This window comes from Myotis davidii, unplaced genomic scaffold (genome assembly GCF_000327345.1).
Source record: "Myotis davidii unplaced genomic scaffold, ASM32734v1 scaffold1832, whole genome shotgun sequence".
In the NCBI taxonomy this organism is placed as follows: domain Eukaryota; kingdom Metazoa; phylum Chordata; class Mammalia; order Chiroptera; family Vespertilionidae; genus Myotis; species Myotis davidii.
In genome coordinates, this window is record NW_006283151.1 from 94817 (window position 1) to 120657 (window position 25841).

The window sequence follows — 25841 nt, forward strand, 5'->3', positions numbered from 1 at the left end:
CCTTTTGCATTTCTCTTTAAGGCCTAGCCTCAACGCACCTTCCTAGCTATGGCTTCATGTAACTAACTTCACATTTGCCAACGGGTTACTCTATGCGTTCCAACAAATGAGCCTATAAAGTTGAACAGCCTGCTTGAGCGCAGTGCCTGGAGCTTATACACCTGTGCATCACACCCAGTGCCTGCCTGGGGCCGAGCCCGGCACCTCCTGAGCCGAGAGGCCAAGACCGCAAGAGCATGAGGCAGGTGGGAGGAAGGGAAAGATTTAGCACATCCCAGGGCTAAAGGAAGGGGCTATTTCTGGATCATCCAGTGGCGATAAAGACTTCCCTCTACAGTGGGTCACGACCCCTTTGGCGGTCAAACGACCCTTTCACAGGGTCGCCCCAAATCATCCTGCATATCAAATATTTACATTATGATTCATAACAGTAGCAACATTACAGTTATGAAGTAGCAACGAAAATAATTTTATGGTTGGGTCACAACATGAGGAACTGTATTTAAAGCGCCAGAAGGTTGAGAACCACTGCTCTACACAATGGCCAATGAAGTGGGCTGATGGAAGCCTGTTGGAGCTGCTGCCACACTTTTTTAAGGAGCCGGAGGTCTGGGGGGCCGGAAAATGGGCAGGGAAAGAATACCATTCACTGGCTCCACATCTAAAGCAGCAGCCAGCCTCAGCTTCCAGCTGTTTCTGCCAGGATGCAGGAAAGCGCTCTCTAATCCCCGGACCCCCACAGACCTACTGAGAACATCAAGTCCATTGATAAACTGCAATCTCAGCAAGCCTCAGCTAAAGATGTTTCTTTAAAAGCTCAGTCTGGGCACTCAGAAAAATATCAGTTAACTGAAGGGCGCCCAGGGAACAGCCTCTAAAGTGATTAAGAAGAAAGATGACTTGGTTCATCTAAAATGATTAAACACATTAAATACAGATTGCGCTAATGGCTTCTCGGGATGTGTTCTCATCATCAGCCGCTGCCGATGGTCCGAGGAGCAGCCGGTGGAGGGTGAGGTGCTGTGGCGGGGTGCACGGGTAACGGCTGGGTATTCACATGGCAAAGATGCTGCCCTGTTTCCCAGATGCTGTGCTTTTAATATCATATTCCAATGTTTTCTACGTTAGCAGAACAAGGTGCACATGAAAGAGATCGTTTTGCAAACTCAGATACTTATCATCTCCCGGAGCCTTTGTTTTTTTCAAAATCCAGGGGCAGAAAACTACAGATGAATTAATAAAGACTACATCTCAGCAGTTTTTTAAATGTAATGTGAGCATGCATAAAAAGGGGGGGGGCATATCTTTGAACATAAACCTTAATAATTCTTCTCTTGTGGGTTTCCCAAGAAATTATTCATAGACGAAATAATGTTATGGTCATCATTTTCTCATCAGAAGATTTGATGATTTAAAATGGCTTCTCAGACAAAACAACAACAACAACACAAAACAAAACAAAAAACGGGGTGGGAGGAAAGAACTATTGAGCCAGAAAATAATCACCAGATAACAGAAAGAATAATTTTACACATAAAAATAATTTCTGAACCTCAACTTAATAACTTCCTATTAGTCCCATGACATAAAATGAGTACAATACGGGAAACATCAAGTCAAAGCTCCTTCCCAAGCAAAAATAAATTTCATACGAGCAACAGCCAATTAACCACATTCTACCCCTGAGTCTTCCTCCAATTCCTCTCCTTGCCCTCAGATGTACAGAGAAAGCAGCGAAAGGTAAATAGTCTTCCAGGCCACTGGTCATCAAAAATCTATGCAGTCAGACTCCCAATAATCAGAGTCACTGTTCTTAAGTAAGGAATTTCAAAAATTTAATTCATACGACTGTCTAGTAACAATCACTCATTCTCTTATCAGATATGACTGTCATGTATGAACCAACAATGTGCCAGGCTCTGAGAATACAGTGGTGGGCAAGACAACAAGCAGTTTACATTCTCTAGACAGACACCATCATGGCTGTGAAACTGGTGCTCTGTAGAAAAATAAGCAGGGTCAGGGGAGAGAGAATGAGCAGGGGATGGAGGGGGTTCTGTCTGGAAGTGGGAGAGGAGGCAGGAAAGCATTTTTTTTTAACGTGCACAGAAAGAGGGAAAGGCCATATGATATTCTAGAGATGGTTAAATACCACTGGATTCAAAAATCTTAATGCATTTTATAAAGATTTCCACATGTATTCCTCACACCCATCCACCTGATGAGGTAGGATCAATGCTATTCTCATTGCCTAAATCTCCCTAAGTTTGCCTAGAATCACACTGCTAGTAAGGGGTTATACTAGAACCAAGCCCCTACTTTTCTGTGACTTCTGCACAGGCAACGTCTGTAGAAGAAGTTTACTCTGTGCAATGGACTCCAAGAGCAGACACACTGACCCAGGGCTGCTGATCACCAAGGTCACTATGAGCCAAACTCCGCATGCAGATTTGCACTGTCCAGACCTAGTCTGAGTCCCAGCTGTTGGCTGGGGCAGCAGCAGTGACTCCAAGCACTTACCAGGAAGTGTGGATGGGCTTCTCCTTAAGAAAATGAAATGGTGAAGCCCACAGACCATCTCATTTTTTTTAAGTTTTTAAAAAATATATTTTTATTGATTTTAGAGAGGAAGGGAGAGGGCTAGAGAGAGAGAAACATCAGTGATAAGAGAAAATCATTGACTGGCTGCCTCCTGCACAGCCCACACTGGGGATCGAGCCTGCAACTTAGGCATATGCCTTGACTGGGAATCGAACCGTGACCTCCTGGTTCATTGGTCGACGCTCAACCACTGAGCCATGCCGGCGGGCCAGGCCATCTCATTTTTGACAGCAAAATAAAAACCGGGGAGAAAGGAAGACCATGTGAGCAAAGAGTGATCCACAGGGACATCAAGGACATGTGTTCAGGATAGAAGAAAATGGGCTACTAAAAACCAGATGGTCCTTCTTCTTAAGAAAACTGAGAATAATAGCAAAGGTCCTCAAACATTAGCGGATTGATTGAAGAAAACCTGTGGTTAGCTCAAGGGAGAGTCATCAGGAATTTGGGTGGGAGGTTTGAGGCACTAAATGTTGAGACCTCTTGTAAAATGCTGTCTTGCAGGAACAACAAGGATGTGGCCGAGAACCAACACCGCTCCTGCTGACTCCTCTGGGAAGGACTGTCAACGTCAGAGAAGCCTCCTGAAGCATCCCCAGACCAGGAAGGCGGGGTGGGACATGGAAGCACTTGGGGTAGAGGGGCGCAGTAGAGGTGGTTTCTTCTCTTCTTCTGATGTGAGGGTTAAAACTGCTAAATTAAGTTAGCGGCCATTACACTGAGGTGCTCCTAGTACAGTGATGGTGAACCTATGACACGCGTATCAGAGGTGACACGTGAACTCATTTTTTTGGTTGATTTTTCTTTGTTAAATGGCATTTAAATACATAAAATAAATATCAAAAATATAAATCTTTGTTTTACTATGGTTGCAAAGATCAAAAAATTTCTATATGTGACACGGCACCAGAGTTAAGTTAGGGTTTTTCAAAATGCTGGCACGCCGAGCTCAAAAGGTTCACCAACACTGTATAGTGCCTGAGCAGCCTGCAGTAGCAAACCAAAACCTAAACCTGTCAATGCCTCAAGGTTAAGAAATCAAAACCTAAGGACAACCAATCACAAACGGCCAACGAGGCTTTCCCAAATAAGGCAACTGCTCAAGCTATAGCCAATCAAAAACTTTCCTGGCTTTGCTTCCTGTCTTCTCTATAAAGTCTTGCCTTTGACTCTTGTTGGTGAGCTCTCCTGACCACTTCTGGTTGGGCGCTGCCTGATTTTAATAGGTATTTGCTCAAATAAACTCTTTAAATTTGTAAAATATACCCCAATTTATCTTTTAACAGAATTTAGAGAGTATATAAAAACAGTTAATTACATAATTGTTGCCAAAGAAAATGATTTTATTTTCTAGATGAAAGCTTACTATACCAAAATAATATTTCTTATATTTTGGTATCTAGGGGGAAAACACATATACACAATAATATTAATGACTTTCTTTGAATTCTTGGATTATATTTAGGTTTTCTCTAACTTCTAAATAAATATGTATAATTAAATTTTTTAATAATGAGAAAACACAATTATACACACACACACACACACACACACACACATACATATACATGAGCATCTCGTAAGGATTGGCAAACACATTTGCCTGGAGACTAGCTGACCAAATAATGAAGCCTTTAAACAGAATATGAAGTTAGAAAAATGTCCGGATGAAGATGTTAAACTGTTAACTGCAGGAGACATCAGAAATCTCATAGAAAGAACAACAAGAATGGCAGGAAGACCCAGGATTCCGACCAGACATCACTGAGATGATGTTTGGAAAGATGTTACAGAGCTTCAGATGCCTACTTATCAAAGCACAGAATGCAGTTACCAGACCAAATTAGTGAGAGACTTAAGTCAAGGACAAACACACGTTTCTCAGACTGTGATATAGGGCTTTCAAATAAAATATTGTTCAATGGAACAGCTCAGTTGGATACAAGGCTGCAATGGCCCCATGTGCACGTGGAAAAGGTACACGCTCCATGGCACACCAAAGGTAGCCATGGCAGAGCATTCGGGTACAGAGGAAAGAAGAGGGCAACTGACAAGCTATCATTTGAGAGACACACCTGACACTGTCTGGACAGTTTAAGGCAGTGGGTGATCACAAAATGACAAAAGGAGAAGAAATAAAGAGGGAATGATCAAATACCTATATATTGGCTGGAGGTTTCAACTGAAACTAGAATCTCTAATACACTTTGTCCTTGACATTCTGATAAATTAACCTCACTGAAAGTTGAACAAACTGCAACTTTGGATCTAATTCTGATCAACAAATGGTGTTTGGGGCAGGGGGGGGCAACAAAGTAGTGAGCAGGTAAGGAAGAGGTAAAGAGCTTTGGCTGGTGAAGCAGAAACATTGAGAACTTAGAGGTAAGCACTCAAAAAGAAGTTCTCTATAGTTAGATTTGAACTCTAAAGTTTAAAAGAACTGATTTTAAAAGTTCAAAGAAAATATATGCTTGACCTGAAACTCAAAAGGAAAGATACTTCAAGAGGGAGGGCTCTCCAGAATAAAATTCTAACTATACAATTGCAAATTACCCCAGCAGATGAAAATGTAGAGCCATCTAAAGGTACTGATGTGATCCCCCAGGGGGCAGCCTAATGAGCTCAAATTTTTAAAGGACTTCCTACAAAAAGATCAAGAGAAGGGTCCATATGAAAGAACATTAGCATTGTCCATATGAGCTTAAAGTTGCAAAAATGCTAAAGACCAAAAAAAAAAGTTGGGGGGGGGGGGTGGTGGAGGCCTACATTGCTTAAAAGTTATGTTTGAACTGAGAACAAGAAAGACACAGACCTGCTGTTTGGGACAGATGGTAGTTCTCAGATGATAAGACAGACAAGGATAATCTTCAGACGGGAAAGGAAGAACAAACCTTGCTAAGAGGGAAATGGATAAAGAGATCGGGACTTAGAGATCAAATGACTACTCTTGGCAGGTTGAATTTACCCCAGAGCACAAAGAAAATTGCCAGCTGAAATGCTACCAATAATCTTTGATAGATCCTGGTGGACCTGAGATCGGGTCAATTCAACAGGCCAAAGAAGGGCATGTGTAGTCCTAATTTTCAAAAAGAAAACAACAATGTATTTTGCAGACCATCTGGAAAATTCTAGAATAGTGTATTAAGTGCAAGGTCTACCTAGGAAAGGAAATGAGACTCTGAAGAGTAGACTCCTCCACGACATGCTTGCTAACAGTAAGTAGCACCAAATCGATGGGGCCACTGGGGAACTGTTTGGATGGGAGAACGTAAATGACACTCGGATCTCAATGGAGGTTTGAAAAGTTCTTCCACGATATCCTTGTGCCTTGTGGACAGGATGAAAAATATGGGCTGAATGACACTCTGGTCATGTTAATCGTGGAATCACTGAACTTACATCAATCAGAAAAAGTCTCTAGTGGACTTGGAACATTAAATGAGGAGGTAGATTGAGGAAGGGAAAGCTTGTAAACTGTGATGAGGAACAGTGAAAAAAAACTTCAAGAGTGTGGCCTCAAAAAAAAAAAAGATGACCCTGAAATGCTTTAAGACATCATATAAGGAAGGAGATCAATAATTTCTCCATAGCACCTCAAAATAAAAGAAAATGGCATGGACACTCTGGAGCTAGGGCACTTGGGGTCAATATGGTATCCAACAGGCGAGTGGCCATCTGTTGAGGATGGGTGCTCAACAGCATAACCCAAGTAAGGTCCTGTCTTGGTTTATCACAAACTTTGGGATAAAAATCAGGTCCTGAAATCAAGGTGTTGTTAGGGCTGCATTCCTCCTGGGGCCCTAGGGAAGAGTCTGTTTCCTTGCTTTTTCCAGCTTCTAGAAACTACTTGCATTTCTTGGCCTGTGGCTCCTCCCTTGAATCACCCTGATCTCTGCTCCTAGGCCACATCTCCTCTGGCCCTGATCCTCCTGCCTCCCCTTCATGAAGGCCCTTGAGATCACATACATCCCACCCTGGTAATCCAGGATAATCCCTTTAAAACCTTTACTTTAATCTCACCTGTAAAATTCCTTTTCCTATGGAGGGAAACAGTCTCAAATTTCAGGGAGTAGGACATGGCCATCTTTCGGGAGCCATTATTCTGTCTAGCACAGGCCCTCCTAAGCCTCAGAGATTCAGGAGCTGACGACTCCCTGTTCTCCTCAGTGACAAGGGCCCTGAGACACACTGTTCCAAAACTTTAAAATCTAAACTATGAAATGATTCTTTTAAAGATATTGACAAAGTTGAACATGTCAGCTTGAGTGCAAGTTTAATGTAGTTAATTATAAATGCTGGACAGATACCAATCTTTTTAAAAAATGCTCATGTTAACCCAACGATTAAATATTAACTTTTTGGTAAGCCGTAAAGTTTATTTCCTTATAAAGCCCTATTTACAGGCTTACCTAATCTTTTAAATAGAGCAACACCCATTACCAATGACCAGGTGGCTGTTTATAATCTAGAGCTTCCTAGAACTGGGCTTTTTAAAAGGAGAAACGCATGACATACTGTGGAAAGGTCATGAACATAATGCAATTCTCCAGACTTTGTTATCACTCTTCTCTTTCAGTTCACATTTAATCACCATCAACTCCCCTTGGCTCCAACCACCTGCCTCCAAACCCAACAATAGGTTAGTCTTTCAAACACAGCCTCCCATGTATATTTTCTTTGAAACTCAGCCCCAAATGAGAGACTTATAAAGATCAAAGGATTTATAAAATAATTTCCCCCTAAATTTCAAGTCAAGAGAAAAACTATTCATGCTGATGATAACCAAGTATAGTATAGAAAAATAAATCCACAAATACGATTTCTCACCAATAGCCTCATCCCCTTTGTATGTTAAATATCTATCTATCTATCTATCTATCTATCCTCATGCTGATGATAACCTAGTATAGAAAAATAAATCCACAAATACCATTTCTCACCAAAACCCTCATCCCCTTTGTATGTTAAATATCTATCACTGAGTGGCCAGATTATTATGACCACCCCATCAGTACAATGAAGTGAGTTAGTTATGCAAATAATAATAATAATAAAACCTTGAGAGTATTTGCCTAGGAAGTTTTCAATATTCAGTATTTTGGGAAGTGTCAATGAAGTACTGATGGGGTGGTCATAACAATCTGGCCAATCATAATAATCTGGCCACTCAGTGTATATAGCTATTGCAGAACTGCTAACAAAAAGCAAACTGACTCAACAGGAAGAATTAAGGACAGCAAAATGATGACAGAATGAGGAAAGGGAAAGGAAATTCCTCCATGAGATGTGAGCCACAGGTGGAGAAGCAGTAAGTCTTACTCACTGTGATCTCCCCAGCACCTAATACAGGGCCTGGCAACTAGTGGGTGCTGAAATGCAGAGAAACACGAACCTAGCAACTGGCACAGAAGCACACACAGTTAAGCACTTGAAGGAATGTTGAACGGGTCCCTTCATGAGTAGAAATGATGGGACACAACACCAGCAGAGAAACAGGATGTTGGCCTTACTTTACTATCTTTGTCTGGTTTGGCTGCTGAACTGTTCCCACAAGCTGATGAAGCGCTGTCAGGAGAGGCGGGAAGTCCAGAGAGAATGGCCATTATCTGGCTGCTGGGCTCTGTCTCCAGGGAGGTGGAGGTGAGGCTGGGGGAGGTGATCGAAGCGGCTGCAGCACAGGCTAAGGGGGCGCTGGCTCGACCCATATTGATGGCAGCCATCGGAGGCGGAGGCTGTGGGGAGGCCAAGGGGTGATGGGGCAGGCCCACAGACGCAGGGCCCAGCCCGCTGGCGTTCTGTACTTGGATGGGCGTCACCGCTGCTGTAGGGCGCTCTTGGTTGTGTGCCAAAACTAGTAAATGACAGGAGGGAACACGGTAAGATTCAACTTTCCAATAAATGCTGCTCATCAAACTATGAGTCATTTCATTGCATCTGTCCATAATGAAAGGTTGCTACTGCATTTATTACAATAAATAATGGATGTATGGTGGTTCAAAAGCACTTCATCTTAGCTGGGTCCCTGGATGCAGTTCCCTTCCAGATCCGCTCTGGAGTCGGTTGAGTGCCTAGGGCAGTGATGGCGAACCTATGACATGCGTGTCAGAGGTGACACGCGAACTCATTTTTTTGGTTGATTTTTCTTTGTTAAATGGCATTTAAATACATAAAATAAATATCAAAAATATAAATCTTTGTTTTACTATGGTTGCAAATATCAAAAAATTTCTATATGTGACATGGCACCAGAGTTAGGTTAGGGTTTTTCAAAATGCTGGCTCGCCGAGCTCAAAAGGTTCGCCATCACTGCCCTAGAAGCTTAGCTGTAAACCCTGAGGCCCTTCAGTTAGAGAAAGAAGGCCTTTCCCTGGAATGAAAGACTCGAAGCCAGTATCTGATGGTGGTCTACACTGTCAAACTGCACTGGCCTCCAGTTCTTTTTAAAAATGATTCTCTCTTTTCGTATAACCATTTCTTTCTTTTCCAGAGAGAAGTCACAAGTTTACTCCTATTGTTACCCAAGACTCTTGGTAGGTATTCAATGTTATAGAAAAAAGAAATCGATTTAAGGTCCCACTGAGTCTAAGATAGACTTGTGACTAAATTCATAAAAAATTATCCGCACACGGGTTGGCTGCAGTAGATGTACAGTGAGATTTGAGATCATGTGATCCTGGCTACAGAAGTCCTATTTTCAAATACTACTGACATTCTTCAGATTGGCCTAGTCTCTTTCAGGCTTTCGATCTACACATCAGGGAAGGCTTGGCCAAAGTAAACAGACGTAAAGTGCCACTGATGAACTCTGCCTACTTCTATTTCCTGTTATTTGTTATTTTACATCACATCTGCTTTTGTCAACATCTGTCACGGAAGATCTGATACTAGGCAGGCGACCCTTTTCCTGATGCTTCCCAGTCCGGTTTCCTCCTTACCTGTCCTCACAGCATTGCGGGCCTGGTTGACTGTCATCTGCCCCGTCATGTTCAACAAGACCTTAGCCTGAGGACTCGTGTGCATGTGAGCTGCTGACACAACTGCTGTGGGGACCACATTGGGACTCCCGGCCATACCATTTCCCTGGAGCTTCTGGGCAGGCCCTCCGGCAGTGGAGGGACTGACCATGGTCACCCCCCGACTTGTCTGACCAGCTGTAGACACAGGAACTTTAGCTTGGGAAGCATTTGTCATTGCCCTGCCGAGACAGAAAAACAGACAGCCCCATCCATTAGCGAAGTGGGGGACAGAACAATTAAAAGGGGAAAAAAAGACTCAAAGCTTTACTACATTTTAAAAAATGAATGGGATTATTTTTACAAAGTGTAAAAACAGCAAATTCAAACTCACAGTGGCCCTGAGGCAGAGAAAGGTCTTGCAATGTATTCTGAGTCACAGAAAATCATGGATTGTATTTTCTGCTCAAGAACATCCAGTTACCGGGCTCAGCTTCCCACACCAAGACTTCCCACACCCCTCCACTGAGTTGTTGTTGTGGATTCTCCTACTTCTGCCATCCAAGAAGCCAGGCTTGTTACCTTACAATCACATGTCCATGGCCCTGCCCATGTTTTCTGCCCTTCTCCTACTTGCCCCCAGCCCCACGTCACCCAAGGGCTTGTGTACATGCATGTGGGTGCACGTACTCATATACACACACTCCCGGACTGTCCTCCCAGCTTCTCTTGACTTACCCTAATCTCATTTGTTTCAAGATCCAGCAGAAATCCCATCATGTCAAGAAGCCTTGCCTAAGGCTCAGGCTGAAGACTTTATGATTATCTTTCATGTGGATTTCTCTGTCCTATGACCCTGATTACAAAAATGAGTGTATTGTTTTTTAGATAATTCCTTATTAAATATTCCTGACTCAGTCTCCTTGAAGACGGGGCCAGTGTGCAATGGTTCTTTTCCGTTTCTCCAGGATTTGTAGCTACAGTGGTACTGCCAGCTCTAAACAAATACTTAGTGGTTGAATTTAATTAAATTAGGTTTGGCATCGTTTTATGTAATGCTTTTTTAACATTCTAAATTCATTTAAACATCAATTCTATTTATAGTAACTTTCTACTAAGTAGACCACTTCATTAACTTGAACGTCCTTATTATGTACCATGAGGAGTAACAAAGAATTAGCTCTAAGTAAGCAACTCTCCAGAGACTTTAAATAATTTGTTTTTGAGTCTTAAGAAAATGTTTTCCTTTATTAACTTAATATTTTGGTTTTGGTTTATTTTACTTCCCCTAGTTGTTTCTGTGGTTTGTTGTTGTTGTTGTTGTTGTTGTGTGTGTGTGTGTGTGTGTGTGTTTCCCACCAGGAAGGGCCTATTTGGATCTACCTTCTGGACCCTGAATGTAGATTTTAACATATACAGAAAACAAGGTTTAGATCGATTAAAAATCTGCAAGTCAAATGAAAGCTAGCACCCTGTCACCATCTGCAACAACAGGGATTTATATTTGATTAGGCTGCTGGCCAACCTATAAGTCAAGGCCAACAGCTGACAAACATGTCAATTCATTAAACCATTTATTCAGAATCAGAGGGTTTAAGGAATGATTTATCACAGTTAAACCTGGGCCATTTAAGAGCCCGGTGGCCAGAAACTGAGGCTCCCTGAATGTCGATGCCATTAAGGGCATTCCATTCAGTCTCCAAGGCTACTTTCCTCAGTGACCAGAAGGTGGGCTTATCTCAAAATGAAATAAAGAACGTTTTGTATATCTAACAGCCCTGACTTCCCATTACCCTGTAGCAGGCCTTCTAGCACTCAGTGACATCTGGGGCCAGCTAATTCCCTTCTGTGGGAGGGGCCCTGTGTACTGCAGCACCTTCGGCAGCATCCTTAGCTTTGGTGCACCAGGTGCCAACAACAGCCTCCCTTCCTGCCCACTCCCCACCCCCTTCCAATGCCAATCAAATGTGTGTCCACACATTGCCTAATTCCCCCAGGGAAGCAAAATCACCTTCAGTTAAGAAGAATAGAGGATCTATGCCATAGCTAAGGAATTTTACTTCTGACTGTATTACAGAAATTAATTGCCAGAATTCAAAGGTAATCAAGCTATTAGAACACAGAGTCGGACCACCTGGGTTTGAGCACTTCTTCACTATGTGATCTCAGACCAGTTATTTAATCTCTTTGTACCTCCATTTCCTCATCTATCAAGAGGGGATAATAACAGAAACTACCACAACGAGTTGTTCAAGGACTTGGAGTGAACGTGTGCAACCCATTTAGAAATCTGCCTGCCTGGCACATAGCAAGCATTATAGAAACATGGAAGTATTAATAATATAGCTTTTGTTTATAGGAAACATTATGCTCTTTCCAGCAGAAAAAAAATACTGAAAATGGTCTTCTACATGTTACTTAAAGCAAATAACTTAAAACCCAGTACATTTATTTGTAGAAACCTACAATTTCACATATAGCCATGTGAAAAATAAGCCAAGCATTTTAGAGTTAGGAGGGATCTTAGCAAGCACAGATACGGACTTTTTTTTAAATGTTGGCTGTGTAACAGGCAATTATAACGTGAGAAGGAATCTGGACAGGCTGAGAGCCACGGAGAAGAACAAAGCTTCTCTGTTTGGAACTTAGTAAACCACTTGTTCAAAGCCATACCTTGTGACGGGTGCCACATAATTACCAGGGAAAACCCCAATCTTGCTGGTATGCATCGATGTCCCTTTGAACCAGCCATCCTGGCAACGTTCAAACACTAAAAACATCTCCCCTTTCCTCAGCTCCAGCTCATCCTCTTTCCGGGGAGTGTATGGATATATAGCAACATACCTGGAATAGAAAGAATATCTGATTTCGGGTTGAGTAACCACCAAAACCCAAGATGCTCAAAGCTCGTCCATGGTATACAGTCTTGAATATCTTGCACAAATGAAAACAGAAAGTACAGTCCTTACATCTGTAAGCAGTATTGGTACTTGTCCACTGAAAGCTTTTGCCATTGACATTGAAAAGGCAGAGCCCCCCCGCCCCGCCCCCAAAGAAAAAGAAAGAAAAGGCAGAAGCCTTCCTGATTAAGAACTGCCAACCTGGTCTTACCCCCGCCCCACCCCCCCGTGTGAAGGTGACCACCCCACCTAATGGTATTTGCCGGGTGTGAAAGAATTAAGGCAGCTTCCCAGAGTGCCTAACCTGCTGCTGGGATTAGGCACCCACTGGGAAAATTGAGCTCTTCAAATGGCACTTGTTAGGCTTGGAGAGTCGCCCCAAATGTGGGCATATGGTGTGAAACCCCACTGGGAGGCACAACATGCTGCCTTTCGCACACAGGCTGAACCCAGAGGCTTGGGCTGCACCTGCTTTTGTGTGCTCAGCCAGGAACAAGACTGAGTTGGAAAAAGTCAAAGGGAAATAAAAGTCCAGATCACAGAGCGTACAGAAGAGCCCCACCACGCAAGGTGACTGTGCCACCACCATAACGGAAACCAGGCAGGCTACACTAACCAGTTGTTCTTCCCAGGGCTAACCTGTTCTACGTATAAACTCACACAATATAAGATCCACGAAAACCTAGCTGTATTCTGCCACGGATAAACTCTGAATGAGATAACCAGACTTTTCTGGATACTAGGGACTTCCAGCTTTTCACATGCGTACTACAAGTAGACCTGGTTTGAATGGAATACCTTTTCATTCCTTAGTATCCCAATGCAAGGAACGAAAATGAGACAAAAAGGCAGTTCCGTACACATATAATATTGTGAAGAAGCAAACAGCTGTCTCCCTAAACTCTGAAAGGCCTTCCCTCAGCAGGACGGCTGCCTAGCGAGCGCTTGTATTGGGCCCATTTTGTTTCAGCAGTCTCCTCATTATATGCATGACTGGGTAGAAGTTTGCAGAACACAAACCACTTTGGAAGCCATAAGCCTGTCAGCAGCTCATATCAGAAAGGTGTTTCTCTGCCTCTGCTCTTTGGGCTGAGTTTGAAATGCACGTTTAAGCAGCAATAAATGACACCCTCACTTACACGCTGGGGCGAGTCTGAGGTCGTAAATGTGCAATCTGGTCAGTGGGCCCCGCTGTGGGCCTGGGTCCTGTTCCAGCAGCAGCAGCAGCAGCAGCAGCAGCGCCAGGCGGTGTGGAGACCAGGAGAGGGGGCGGGGGCAGAGGAGGGTTCATAGTCTGGTATAAGAAAGAGCGGGGCACAAAAAGGAACACAATGTTTATTTACATCTTTTATGGGAGGTGGGAAGGAAAAGGAATCAGAAATGCATGGGAAAAGACTTCAATGGAATCCAAACAGAACAGAACCAGCAAGCTACCTAAGATGAAAGCCTCCTTAAAACAAAATAAACAAACAAACAGCCCCCCACCCCCCATCCCCCCACCCCACGACTCCCGTCTTGTTCTCCTTTAAGATCTTAAAGCCATGGCAATTTTTTCCAGGGAACAGGTAAGTAATCCTGCTTGGGAGGAGGGAAAGAAAGAAAGAAAGAAAGAAAAAAAAAACCCCACCACACGAAACAATTGTGTGTAATTTTAAGATGAATCGGACTTTTAAGTATAAGACTTGGCCAAGAATCCAAATGCGTTTCAAAGGGGCAGCTATAATGTCACACTGCTTGCTGGGAATTAATTTGTGATTGTTTCTGTAATTTGAAACTTAAACACAATGCAAAACAATAGGGCTGCACTATATCTCAAGCCATGCCTTCAGAAGAAAATTTCCTTTGATGCCTGGCCTCCACAAAGCCCAAACAATAGCAAGCCACAATCACTGGGCTGTTGTTGCTACTTTTGCTTATTCTTTTCTTAACTCTGCCAGCGTTTGAAATTTAGGACTATCAAGGCTGGTAATCTTTAACAAGTACACCAGTGAAAAGCTGCTGGTTCTTTTATGGGCACAGACTAATGGGGTTCTGCCTACAGGATTCCATGCCTTTGGGAAATCAATGGAGCAATTGTTACCTTCTGATCCACACACCCCAGATAATTCTTTAGGGTCTGTATACTGAAACTCCTGGGAACACAGGCACAGAAAGACCCGACTGAACCCCCACCCTTCCCCACCCTCCCCAAATCTTTGAACCGCTAGATGTAAAAACTGAATCCAAGGAGCGAGGAGGAGTAAAGAATAGACCTATGAAAGCATAGATGGCTGAGACACATCAGCATATTAATAAGAAAAATCCAATGACTTCTAAACATAGATCCTAACAGTCATTTCATGTCTATTTTTTTGAAATAAAAACTTGAATCTCATCAACAACACTAACTGCATCTGCCTATTCAAATACATAGCTCCACAAACACAATAAACGGAGTGGAACCATTTTCCAATTTCTAGACATGCATGTTGCAACTGTCTCACACACTCTTACTTAGTTTTTTTTGCTAAAGTGACTTTCTGGCAGGATTTCCCCCCACACAGCAGCTGAAGGTGGTGCAGAACAGCCAGTGCAGAAATACATGGGGCGCGGAGCCGCTTACACAGCGCTCACCCCGACGAGGCCAAGGGCAGCTCAGAAAGCCGGAGCTCCCAGGACGTTCTTCACGCTCCCCATAGGAACGAGGGCAGCATTCCGATTTGTCACAGCTTCGGAATTGGCACAGACTTGGGCTCAGAGCCTCCAAACCCTTTAACAGGAGAAGGACAAGCCTTCGTTCCATTTGGTCTCCTCCCAGTGACGCAGTGGAGAGAAGGGACGTGAATCCTTGGTAAAACGCTCAGCAAACATGACCTGGGCCGTTAGTTCGTGGGCAATGACACACCGGCAGCTCGACAGGTGAGGTAACAAGTCCAGGCTGCACCGCGACTAATATACCACCGGAGATTATAAAATTACCCTTAGCTGGTTTCCATTTAAACCTTCCTAAACCCAAAACAGCGTGGCTGTGGTGAGACAGAAGACAAATGGCAAGTGTGTGACAGGAGCCCCGCAGTCACCGCTCCTAGGAATTGCTGAGCACAGTACCAAAGGCACAGAACCAAAAGGCTCCATTCCTCACTCTCCGCAGAACCCCATCTTCAAGAGGAAAGGAAATGAACATCGCCTGTTATATTTTAACTTATTAAAACAGAGGCGGTATTAAATCGGTCCTAAGAAGAAGGAGGCAAGGACATCGACAGGTCTGATCAAAGTATACATCACAATTTGTTAACAAAACGTAAAAATAGGTCACCTCTTGCAGTGTATACAGTAAACAAATGTTTCATGCATGTTCCTTTTACAAAGAGTAAACAGTAGGCATTTAAAGTGTGGATAAAAGAGAATATTCTAAAAGACCCCAAAGGTCGTGTTTGAAATAGTCTTAAAAAATAAAAAATCGGACAGGATTTTCCCCAATGCTGGGTTACCCATCTTTGGGGAAATGTGCATATGTGAGTGCATGTGTATTCGTGGGTATAGAAGCACACAGACAAAGGCCAAGAGGGAGAGTCTGATTAAAATCAGATTCCTAGATGTTGCTCAGCCCTGCGGGGCTGGTAAAATGATAGGGCTCTGGTGAGTCCCGGGCTGTGACACACTAGGAAGTTTTGTGGGTTGCTTTATAAACAACCTCAACTGAAATAATCTGGCGATGTGGAAGTTCAAAAGGTAATCCACTGTAGGTTACGCTTCGGGCAGTTTGCTATCCTGCAAGACCTGAAATTTCCACAGCGCAAACCACAGCCTTTCACTCACCCAGAGCTGACCCGGAGACCCGCCCGTCTTCTCACAGCCCAGGCCAGCGTGGCTGCAGAGGCCAACACGCACTCTCCACGGGCAGGAAAAAACAAACGTGTCCATGGCCCTGCTAGGAGCACAGGTGACACTTTGCTAATAATACGTCGTCAACGTACCATTGTACAGAACCAGACAGATACCACAGTGAAATGCCACATTCACCAGCTACTGCATAGGTAATAGAATTGGGGCCTCACAAGTGTTCATCCCTTGTAGCTTCACGGAAACTCAGCAAGTCTGTGTGATCAAGGTAAAGTTGTCCATAGCTATGGCTCAGGCCACAGAAATAATGATGTAGAACACGCGATGTTATTCTGACATGCGTTAAAAATGAGCTTCCTGTTTCTGTAGATTCAGACCTTCCATTTACCAGTACGTGGTAATGGTCTGAGGCGAGAATGACTACTTCTGAACAGCACTTAGCTCAAATACAGGCCTTAGTGGTCAGCTACTGTAAACTGGTCATATTTTGAGTGTCCAGGTTCCCTCCCATGACCCTCTGATCTTGAAAGAAGATGAAGTTTTACATGGTAGAAGAATAGTTGTTGGGGGCAGAAAACATAGACTCTAACCCAGGCTCAGCCATCTAAGGCAGTCCTTGATGCCTCCCCTTTGCTACAGTGAGCACCAGAAAAGAAGTGCTCTCTCTCAGACTGGATTGCAGGCCACTGACCAGCCACATCTGCTACTGGACACCGTGCGCGAAAAGTTCAGTTACTGGGTGTGAGACCCCTTCTTTTGCTCCTCCTTTTGCCCTTTCATGAAACCAGCCCAGATAGTGTTTAAACGATCTGGATTTGGTCAAGGACAGACTGCAAGGTCCACTATGTCTTTTTATTTGTTGTTCTTTTGCTTTGGGTTTAATGTATATAGCAATCAGTAAAATCACTTGTCCAGCCCTGGCCTGTGTGCTAAGTGGTTAGAACATCGACCCATGTGAAGGGTATGGGTTCAATTCCCGGTCAAGGAATTGAATACTTGGAATGCAGGTTGATCCCATCCCCAGTCAGGGTGCGTGTAGGAGGCAACCAATCGATGTGTCTCTCTCACATCGATGTTTCTCTCTCTCCCTCCTCCCGCTTCCCTCCCTTCCATTCACTTTATAAATCAATGGGAAAAATATCCTCAGGTGAAGATTGAAAAAAAAAATCATCTGTCCAAACTTCAGTAAGGAAGTTATTCTCATCAGGCAATGTCATCAGGATTGACACTGAAATAAGACCCAGTATCAAAATCCTGACACTTACAGTTAAATACTGAAATGATATCTCTTCCCTGTTAGAATTAAAGTTTCAGACTTTAATTCTAGCCCCCATTAAAAGAAATATTTCTTAAAATTTTTTATTTTTTATTGAATTTATTGGGGTGACATTGGTTAATAAAATTATATCGGTTTCAGGTGTACAATTCTATAATACATCATCTGTATATTGTATTGTGTGTACCCATCCAAAGTCAGTTTCCCTTCCATCACCATTTTTCCCCCCTTTCCCCTCTGCTAATCACTGTTGTCTGTGTCCATGAGGACTGTGCATTTTTTTGCTTAATCCCTTCACCTTTTCCACCCAGCCCCTTCCACCCGTCCCCTCTGACAGCTGTCAGTCTATTCTCTTTATCTATGAGTCTGTTTCTATTTTGTTTGTTAGTTTATTTTGTTCATTAGAGTCCACATATAAGTGAAATCACATGCTACTTGTCTGACAGACTTATTTCACTTAGTATAACGCTCTCCAGGCCCATCCATGCTGTCGCAAAAGGTAAGATTTCCTTCTTTTTTATGGCCAAGTAGTATTCCATTGTGTAAATGTACCACAGCTTTTTATTCATCTACTTATGGACACCTGAGCTGCTTCCAAATCTTAGCTATTATAAGTGATGCTGCAATGAACAGAGGGGTTTAAATTGGGGCAAAGACTAACCTGTAAAGTGCTTTGCACTGGAGTTTTAGCTACAAGGTCAACGGACAATGAAGGGTTCATTTTCTTTCCAACTGTCCCTTATGTGTGCATCCCCCTCGCATACCTCCCAAAATAAAAAAGTGACCAAAGGACAGACTTCGGGCATTTCTGGATCCTTTGGGCAAATACCACTTACTATATCCCCCAACTCATAATTGTTTCTTTGTAAATCTGATTTCCAGTCACCCCTCTCAACCCTACGCATGAAGCTCTCTGGACAGCCTTTCTGTACTGGACACAGACGCAGGTGCACCAGCTGGTGATGAAACAGGCCCAGCTGCTGCTGGGCACGCACCCGCCAGTCAACAGTGTTACCAATTTCAGCAGCCTTACCATCTGCACAAGGCAGTGTGTGTACAATTATTTAAGCATTTTACCTTATTTTTATGGCAATGAGTAGAAAGTAGAAAGGTGAAAGTGCTGATACTAGTGATTAAAAAAAAATAACTTATAGGTCAGAATCCAATAAAATTAAGATAAAGATGAAAAGGAGTGAGTCTTTCGTCTCAGGTGGATGTTCACTGGAATTAAACCAGTCAACTGTGGTTACAGCTTTGAAGAAAAACATTAAAGAATCTATTTAAAAATGCCAGAAGTCAATGCTTAGAAGATTATGTCTAAAGGGGAAGATGGAATTAAAAAAAAAAACCTCTTGGGGAATGGAATTTCGCTCACAAATTGTCTATTTATTGTTCTGCAGTTGATCTGTGAGAAGAGATACCTGTACTAGTTAATTGACTTTGTATAAATTACATAAGGTCTCCAGGCCTTAATATATGGACCTGTGAGACAGCCTTGTAAATAGGAATAGTTTAGGTGCGCTGCCTTTCCTGTGCCGGGAGCACCACAGAAGCTCATAATTGGCAGCTACTGTTGTGATTCGTGAGACTGGGAAGTCCAATGGCCTTACTGACTCATCTCTGTGCTGCCGGCACCGGGCTTGGCAGACAGAGATAACAAATCCTCAGTGAGTGTTTCACGAGTGAGAAAACATGCTGTGCCTCCATCCCTTAACAACGTGCAAGGATCCAAAGGCCTGTTTCTGAGATGCTGGAGTTCTTTTCTGTTGCTATGACGGTGTTGGCCATACCCTACCCCTCATCCTGAGGCTCAGAACTCCTGCCATAACCCAGGCATGTGCCCTGCCCCAGAATCGTACCATGACCTCCTGGTTGATAGGTTGACCTTTAATCACTGTCGTCCTTCAACCACTGAGACACACCGGCAAGGCTAATTTTGTATCTTTAAACAGTGGTGTGTGTGTGTGTGTGTGTGTGTGTGTGTGTGTGTGTGTGTGTGTGTGTGTGTGTAATTAACATAAAAAATAGGGTAACACATTTTTGGAATGTAATCTATTTATAAGTTGGCTATGGGCTATATTTGGCCTTTAATGACCTGGGCACCCTGTGACATCTTACCGCTAAACACCTCTCAGCCAGCACAGAGGATCAGGGATTATGAATCACTTGTCTAAAAAGCTCTCCTGCCACTGTACAGAAGATACAAGACTAAGGGTTTCATCCTCCCCCCTTCCAAAAATTAGTTGGAAAAAACCCTTACTACTAATAATAGACTAATGTCTGAATCAGGTAGATGTAATAACAGTTTGTTCCTAAGATTAGATATTTAACATTTTAATAGTTCCTTGTGAAATGTATGAGACAATATGCTCATACTTCATTTGGCATAAAAGATTAAAAACTATCAATTCATAGAAAAAGATTTCATTTTCTACTATAGTGGCGGCATTTATTACCTATAAATCCACGCCATGAAAAGCATGGTTTCCTTCCTACCAGGCTGCACGCTATTGCTGCAATGCTGCTCAGAGTCTTAGGAAATACCTCACATTTCAGAAAAGGTTACTCGCCGGGATTCAGGAACAATGCAGAGGGAACCTTCTGCTGAGAGTGTTTTCCACTTAAACCCAACATTTAAAATGCAAAACGTTTCTGCCAACTTACCAGGGGCTTTGAGATCTAGACATCTCCTGCGATGACAGATATGTCTGTTTATAACCCGTTTTTCAGTAAGTGAAATTGGCACAGTAGACATACCATTTAATAAACCTTCCTCTTGCTTAACATGCAAGCTTTCTCATGGAATCCCAGGATGAAATCGCTGAATGTGAATTAATTTTTGTAATATTCATGCTCTCTTGTGACCTGTCCCCTTGACTGGCCTGACAGTGCTCCTCTAGCTAAGAGCCACTGGCCATTGCGTACATGGTAAAATTTGTAACCCACAAGGGGTGAGACTCAGCTCTGTGTCTTTTCCACTAATTAACTTTTCTCAGACCAGGAAAATCAAGTTTTTTTCCCCTGTTAAGAAAACCAGTCAGAGGCCCAGCCAGTGTGGCTCAGTGATCTTATGATCCAGGAGGTCACAGTTCAATCCCTGGTCAGGGCACATGCCCAGGTTGTAGGCCCCATCCCCAGTGTGGGGCGTATAGGAGGCAGCCGATCAATGATTCTCTCTCATCATTGATGTTTCTATCTTTCTATCCCTCTCCCTTCCTCTCTCTGAAATCAATAAAAAACACTAAAAAAAAAAAAAGAAATCAAGTAAGAATTTTTCCATGCAAAGCAGTCATCTGGAATGGGAATACCAACTGGTTATGCAAATGTTGGGGTGGGAAGGGAAGTGGGGAAAGAGGGACCTCTCCAGAGGTGAGAGGGCAGGATGATTATGGTACCTGGCTCCAATCAAAACACCCACGTGCTACCAGAATCTCAGGGGAACCACATGTCGATAAGTTAACTGAATTTCACCATCTCCCCAGATGGATTAATGCAACTCACCTTCCCAATCCAAACACTTGTACTGTCAAGGAAGCTATAATGTTCATTATAAAACAAACATTAAAAAACAAACACACAAAAAACTACAACTTTGATCTTCAACCAGAACATTATAATTATTTTTTAAAAATTATTTTACTTATTTTTTTTATCTTTTGTTGTTAATCCTCACCCAAGGATAGTTTTTCCACTGATGGTTAGAGAGTGTGGAACATTGTTTGCCTCCCGTACGCCTCCCAATCGAACCTGCAAACTAGGTATGTGCCCTGACTGGAATCGAACCAGCAACCTTTTGGTGCATGGGACGATGCTCCAACTAATGGAGCCATCTGGCCAGGGCATAACCAGAACATTATCAACTTCCATGTAAATACAAGAACACGCTTAACTCTATAAAACCTTTTCAAAAGTCTAAGTCAAGCTAGGTAATAACTGCATTTATTTATATCCCACCTTGTTTCAAAGTCAGTTTTCAATGATTTATAAAATGTATCAAGACAAACATAAAAGAAGAAAAATGGGGCAAAAGGAAACTGAGGACAATAAAACTAGATGGAGGCAACACTTTGACTAATAACGTGGTGAGGTCCCAGCTAGGGAAGGGTACCAGTTTGGCTCTAAGCATGCTAGCAGAGGGAAACATAATCTTTACAACATATATAAAATCCACAACCTAAAAATAAACCAGCTGCTTAGAAGCCTCACTATTCCTGGTACCAAGAGCAGAGGAAACTGAATGGAAAATGAACCAGGCCCTCCAAGGCATTCTAAGAGCAAACCAGTGGCACATGTCACAGGCCCACCTTGAAACAGTCGAAGAGGTCAATAACCAGATCAGTAACAGGCACCCCTCTCTCTCTACATTCTAGGTTCTAACTCTCCGAAGCAGGTACTATTAGTCTCATTTTACAGGTAGGAACATGGAGTCTTAAAGAGGCCATGTAACTTTCCTTGCTCATAAAACAAGTAAGTGGCTGAACTGGACTTTCAACCCTGGCCTGTGCCCCGGTCACCGGGCCACACCATTTCTCTGAATGTATCACAACCAGGTGAGGTTGGGCAAAGCAAGTTATAGGGGTGGGGTTCACCAGGGACATCTGATTTAGTGGTCTTTTCTATCCTTATTCAACTCCACACTGAAACAGTCTGAAAGTATAAGCTAAGACATTGGCCTGGATGAGCGACGTCTCACAATGGCTGCTTCCTTGCCATTCAGTTGCCTGTAACTTTTGGAAACAGGGATTTAACGACTGTGTTTCTGCTGCCTGAGGTTGTATTTGCTTGTTTCTTCTCCAGAGTGATCTTCGTCTTTGTGTCACTCTCCCTTGGCTGCCCTCATTCTTCCTATTAATTTCCTCCGTTAGGATGTTTTAAAGCAATTAGTGTTTAGATTCTGTCTGCAGGATGCTATATTTGCAGAAAGAAAATCAAACATAATCTAAGGGTTCTTCCACGGCAGCAGGGACCTCTGGGTAGCCATGGTTATGGTTATACCACAGAAGACAAGAAACTAAAAGGTGAATCATACATGGAGAGATTTAAAATCAACTTGTCATGTGACTCAAGAAAATCATTTAGCCAACTTCCTCAGTATTTCTACTAATGTGTTTTTGTAAGAAGTCAGCAAGGTCTAGAAACTCAAAAGAAATAAAGGTTAAGCCTTCAGGAAATCAGGATGAACCATGATGAAAATTAAAAGGATTTTACCGAGTTCTAATAGTTTCAGGCCACTGATCCTCACTGTTAAGAACTTGGGCAGACTGCAGGCAAGAGATTCTATTTTGTGTGTGTGTGTGAGATTCACAGAGATAACAGGTAAAAGATAAGAGACACACCCCACCTAGCATGTGCCACGTAAACTACAGGTGCTCGGAGGTGGAGTGTGCCAGGTTAACGTAACTAATCCCTAAGAGAGAAACAGAGATGGGAGAAACTATACTCACTCCAAGTGCAGCTGTGTAGGGGACATCTGATGGGAATGTGAACGAAGGGCCAGTTGTCACTGGGCTGCTTGGGGGTGGGGTCACAATTAACCCGGTGGTACTTATATGAACCTGCCAAGAAAAAAGAAGTTAATAAAAAGGCTATATTTAAAACATTTATTTTTTATTTTTTATTGATTTCAGAAAGGAAGAGAGAGGGAGAGAGAGATAGAAACATCAATGATGAGAGAGGATCATTGATCAGCTACCTCCTTCATGCTCCCAACTGGGGATTGAGCCTGCAACCCGGGCATGTGCCCTGACCAGGAATCAAACCGTGACCTCCTGGTTCATAGGTCAAAGCTCAACCAGTGAGCCTCGCCAGCTGAGCAAAAGGCTATATTTAATACAATAGATTACACCAGCTAAACCTTGGGAAGGCAAGTAACAATTTTTTTTAAAAAATCTGTATTTTCTATTATTTTTGGAAAGCAGAATCCCTTTCATTTTATTCAACCCAAATTTACTGCTTACCTAATTTGTATGAAGACACTACGAAGTCACGTGATCAACACTGGCCACTGCAATGTTTTACATACACAATCAACTACGGCTGCCTTTCAAGGGAACACGCTGCCTCGCTTGGGATGCTACCACCAACCCAACTGGCTTTTCAGATGGTCAGGCCTTTGCTCCACTAGCCTCCTGGCAATTCCCCTCAAGATCCTGTTGGATTGGGTTGTGGCTGAATACTCACCTGCCTAGCAATATGTTAAATCTATGTGAAACGCTTAAGGTGTTCTGCTATTTTCAGAATCACTTTCATGATTTCTACCTTCCAGTGGGGACACATAATTAAAATGCAGCTGCCTAGACCTGCCTATAGCAGACAATCCCTGATAAAACCTTTATGGGAATGATGTCAGGTCAAATCCACTGTTTTCACAGTGTCTTATCCATGATACTACCTAAGATTAATTTACTAGAAAGAAATTGAGTTATTCAGGTCAGTTCATTGCCTGTGTTTGGTTACTTGATCACTTTCAGTCAAGTTGCACACAGGTCTGACTGCAGAGTGCGACAGCATACTCCATGGTGCAGAACTAGGGACAGGGGCTCCTGCAAAAACTAGGTTTTTCCTTCGCTATTATTATTAACCAGTTAACTACCACGATATTTTGAACTTAATTAAAAAATGTCTGCTGCTTCATCTATAGACGCTTATGGTGTACAAATGGTTAAAGAAATGTGCTTGGCTGCTGGTACCTTGTCTTTCCCTGGAAACAATGCTGTATCAAACATGCTAGGCCTTTTGTAATAAAACCTTAATCCCAAACATACTTTCGTCAATTCCCATAAATTAAGAGAAAGATTATCAGGACAAAGAAAAGCTCCAAGATTAGTTAGTTCCCGGAGGGCTTGAAGGAACTCTCAGTGTCCCACTGGGTGAGCCCCTGCCAAGGCCAGGAGACTCAGCATCCCAGCATCAAATTATTTTCACCAATAAATCTGTACATGGAATCCACGTCCTTTTAAAACCGCCTTGGTGCCTGTTAGCTCAGATTCTGATTGATCGAAGCATATTCCAGGGGTGCCACTAACAAGCATTTCTCTTCAAACCCTCATTTTCTCTCTTCTGTGTATCAAAGTCTATTTCTAATCAATCTGTAATGGGAAGCACCATGGTTTTTCATTCTTCGAATAAAACCTCACGGCCTGCCGCTACTTTATCCAATAAATCTTTTTATATACACACTCCCAGGGCAGCTGCATGTGGGCACCACACAGGTGATGGGAGTCTTTCTTAGGAAATGCAATGACGCTCACTTCAAAGGGTGCACCAGAATCCAGGAGCCTTTAAGGGCAGACGAAAACCCACCCCAAATACAGCTTCCCAGGCCTGACCTACCAATACCTAAAAAAGATCTCACGATTGACTGGTGTTTCCCTAAAAGCCCCAGACTGGGACTCAGGATAATTAGCTGCTAATACACTCATGATCTAGGATAAGTAAGGCACTTCAGCTCTCTGGACCCCCGTGAGGAGCTGGACAGAGGTTCTCTAAGGTCTCTGGCAGCAAACGTAGGAGTGAACCACCGAATTCGAGAATCTTGCCGACCTCAGTTCAGCATCCTAGCACTGGAGCAAAGGAAGAGGGAATGGTCGCCAAAGAATGACTCAAAGCAGAAGAAAAGTGGCTGAGGGTGTGCGTGTCCAGAATAAATGCCCCGCGTGGGGACAACCTGACTTGACGCCGTGCTCATCCTTTGCTCATGAAACTGCAGATTAGTCTCCCTACTGGAAAGGGCTACGCAGAGAGGGAAGAGGTGGGGGGAGGCAAATGGAAATGAATGGGTGAATTTTCTTGCCTTCCCCGAAGCCACTCTCAATATACTGGTAGACATGCCGCAAAAACTCTCACTCTTATGAATCACTCCTCTAGCTGGCAGAGGCCAAAAAGTACCATGGGTGCGGCTAGAGGAGCAGACAAAATGTCTGGGTTGCTTGGAGCATCACATGCTTTTACAGGTGTTAGTCACCGGCATCTGTGCACATCTGTTCTGATGACCCACCTGGCCAGCGGGCCGATACACAATCTGTCAACTTGCATACTGGAAAGTTCAGCCTTCACTCATTAGTCACCAAGTAAAATAGGAAGCAAGCCCTTTGCTCCTTTCTTTGGTTCACTGCCCATCCTGTTGCCTGGAATTTGGAATTTGCCACCCAGAAACAGGAGGACAAGGACCTAACCCCTAATCACGTGGTGAAAAGATGAGCTGGAAAGGCCCCAACGCACCAGCACCGAACTGCCTCTATGTGGATTGGGTGAGATAACACTCACTTCTTTAGGCCCCTTGCCTTGGGT

At 43.2% G+C, this 25841-nt stretch overlaps 1 protein-coding gene across 1 annotated transcript in view; it reads right to left on the reverse strand.

Moving 5' to 3' along the window:
• Positions 1-25841, reverse strand: part of SH3RF1 (SH3 domain containing ring finger 1) — a 165027-nt gene that overhangs the window by 12917 nt on the left and 126269 nt on the right. Inside the window, 5 exon segments of the mRNA XM_006753484.2 lie at positions 8112-8452; positions 9537-9796; positions 12228-12398; positions 13594-13748; positions 22997-23107. Of these exon segments, the coding sequence (XP_006753547.1) occupies positions 8112-8452; positions 9537-9796; positions 12228-12398; positions 13594-13748; positions 22997-23107 (1038 nt within the window).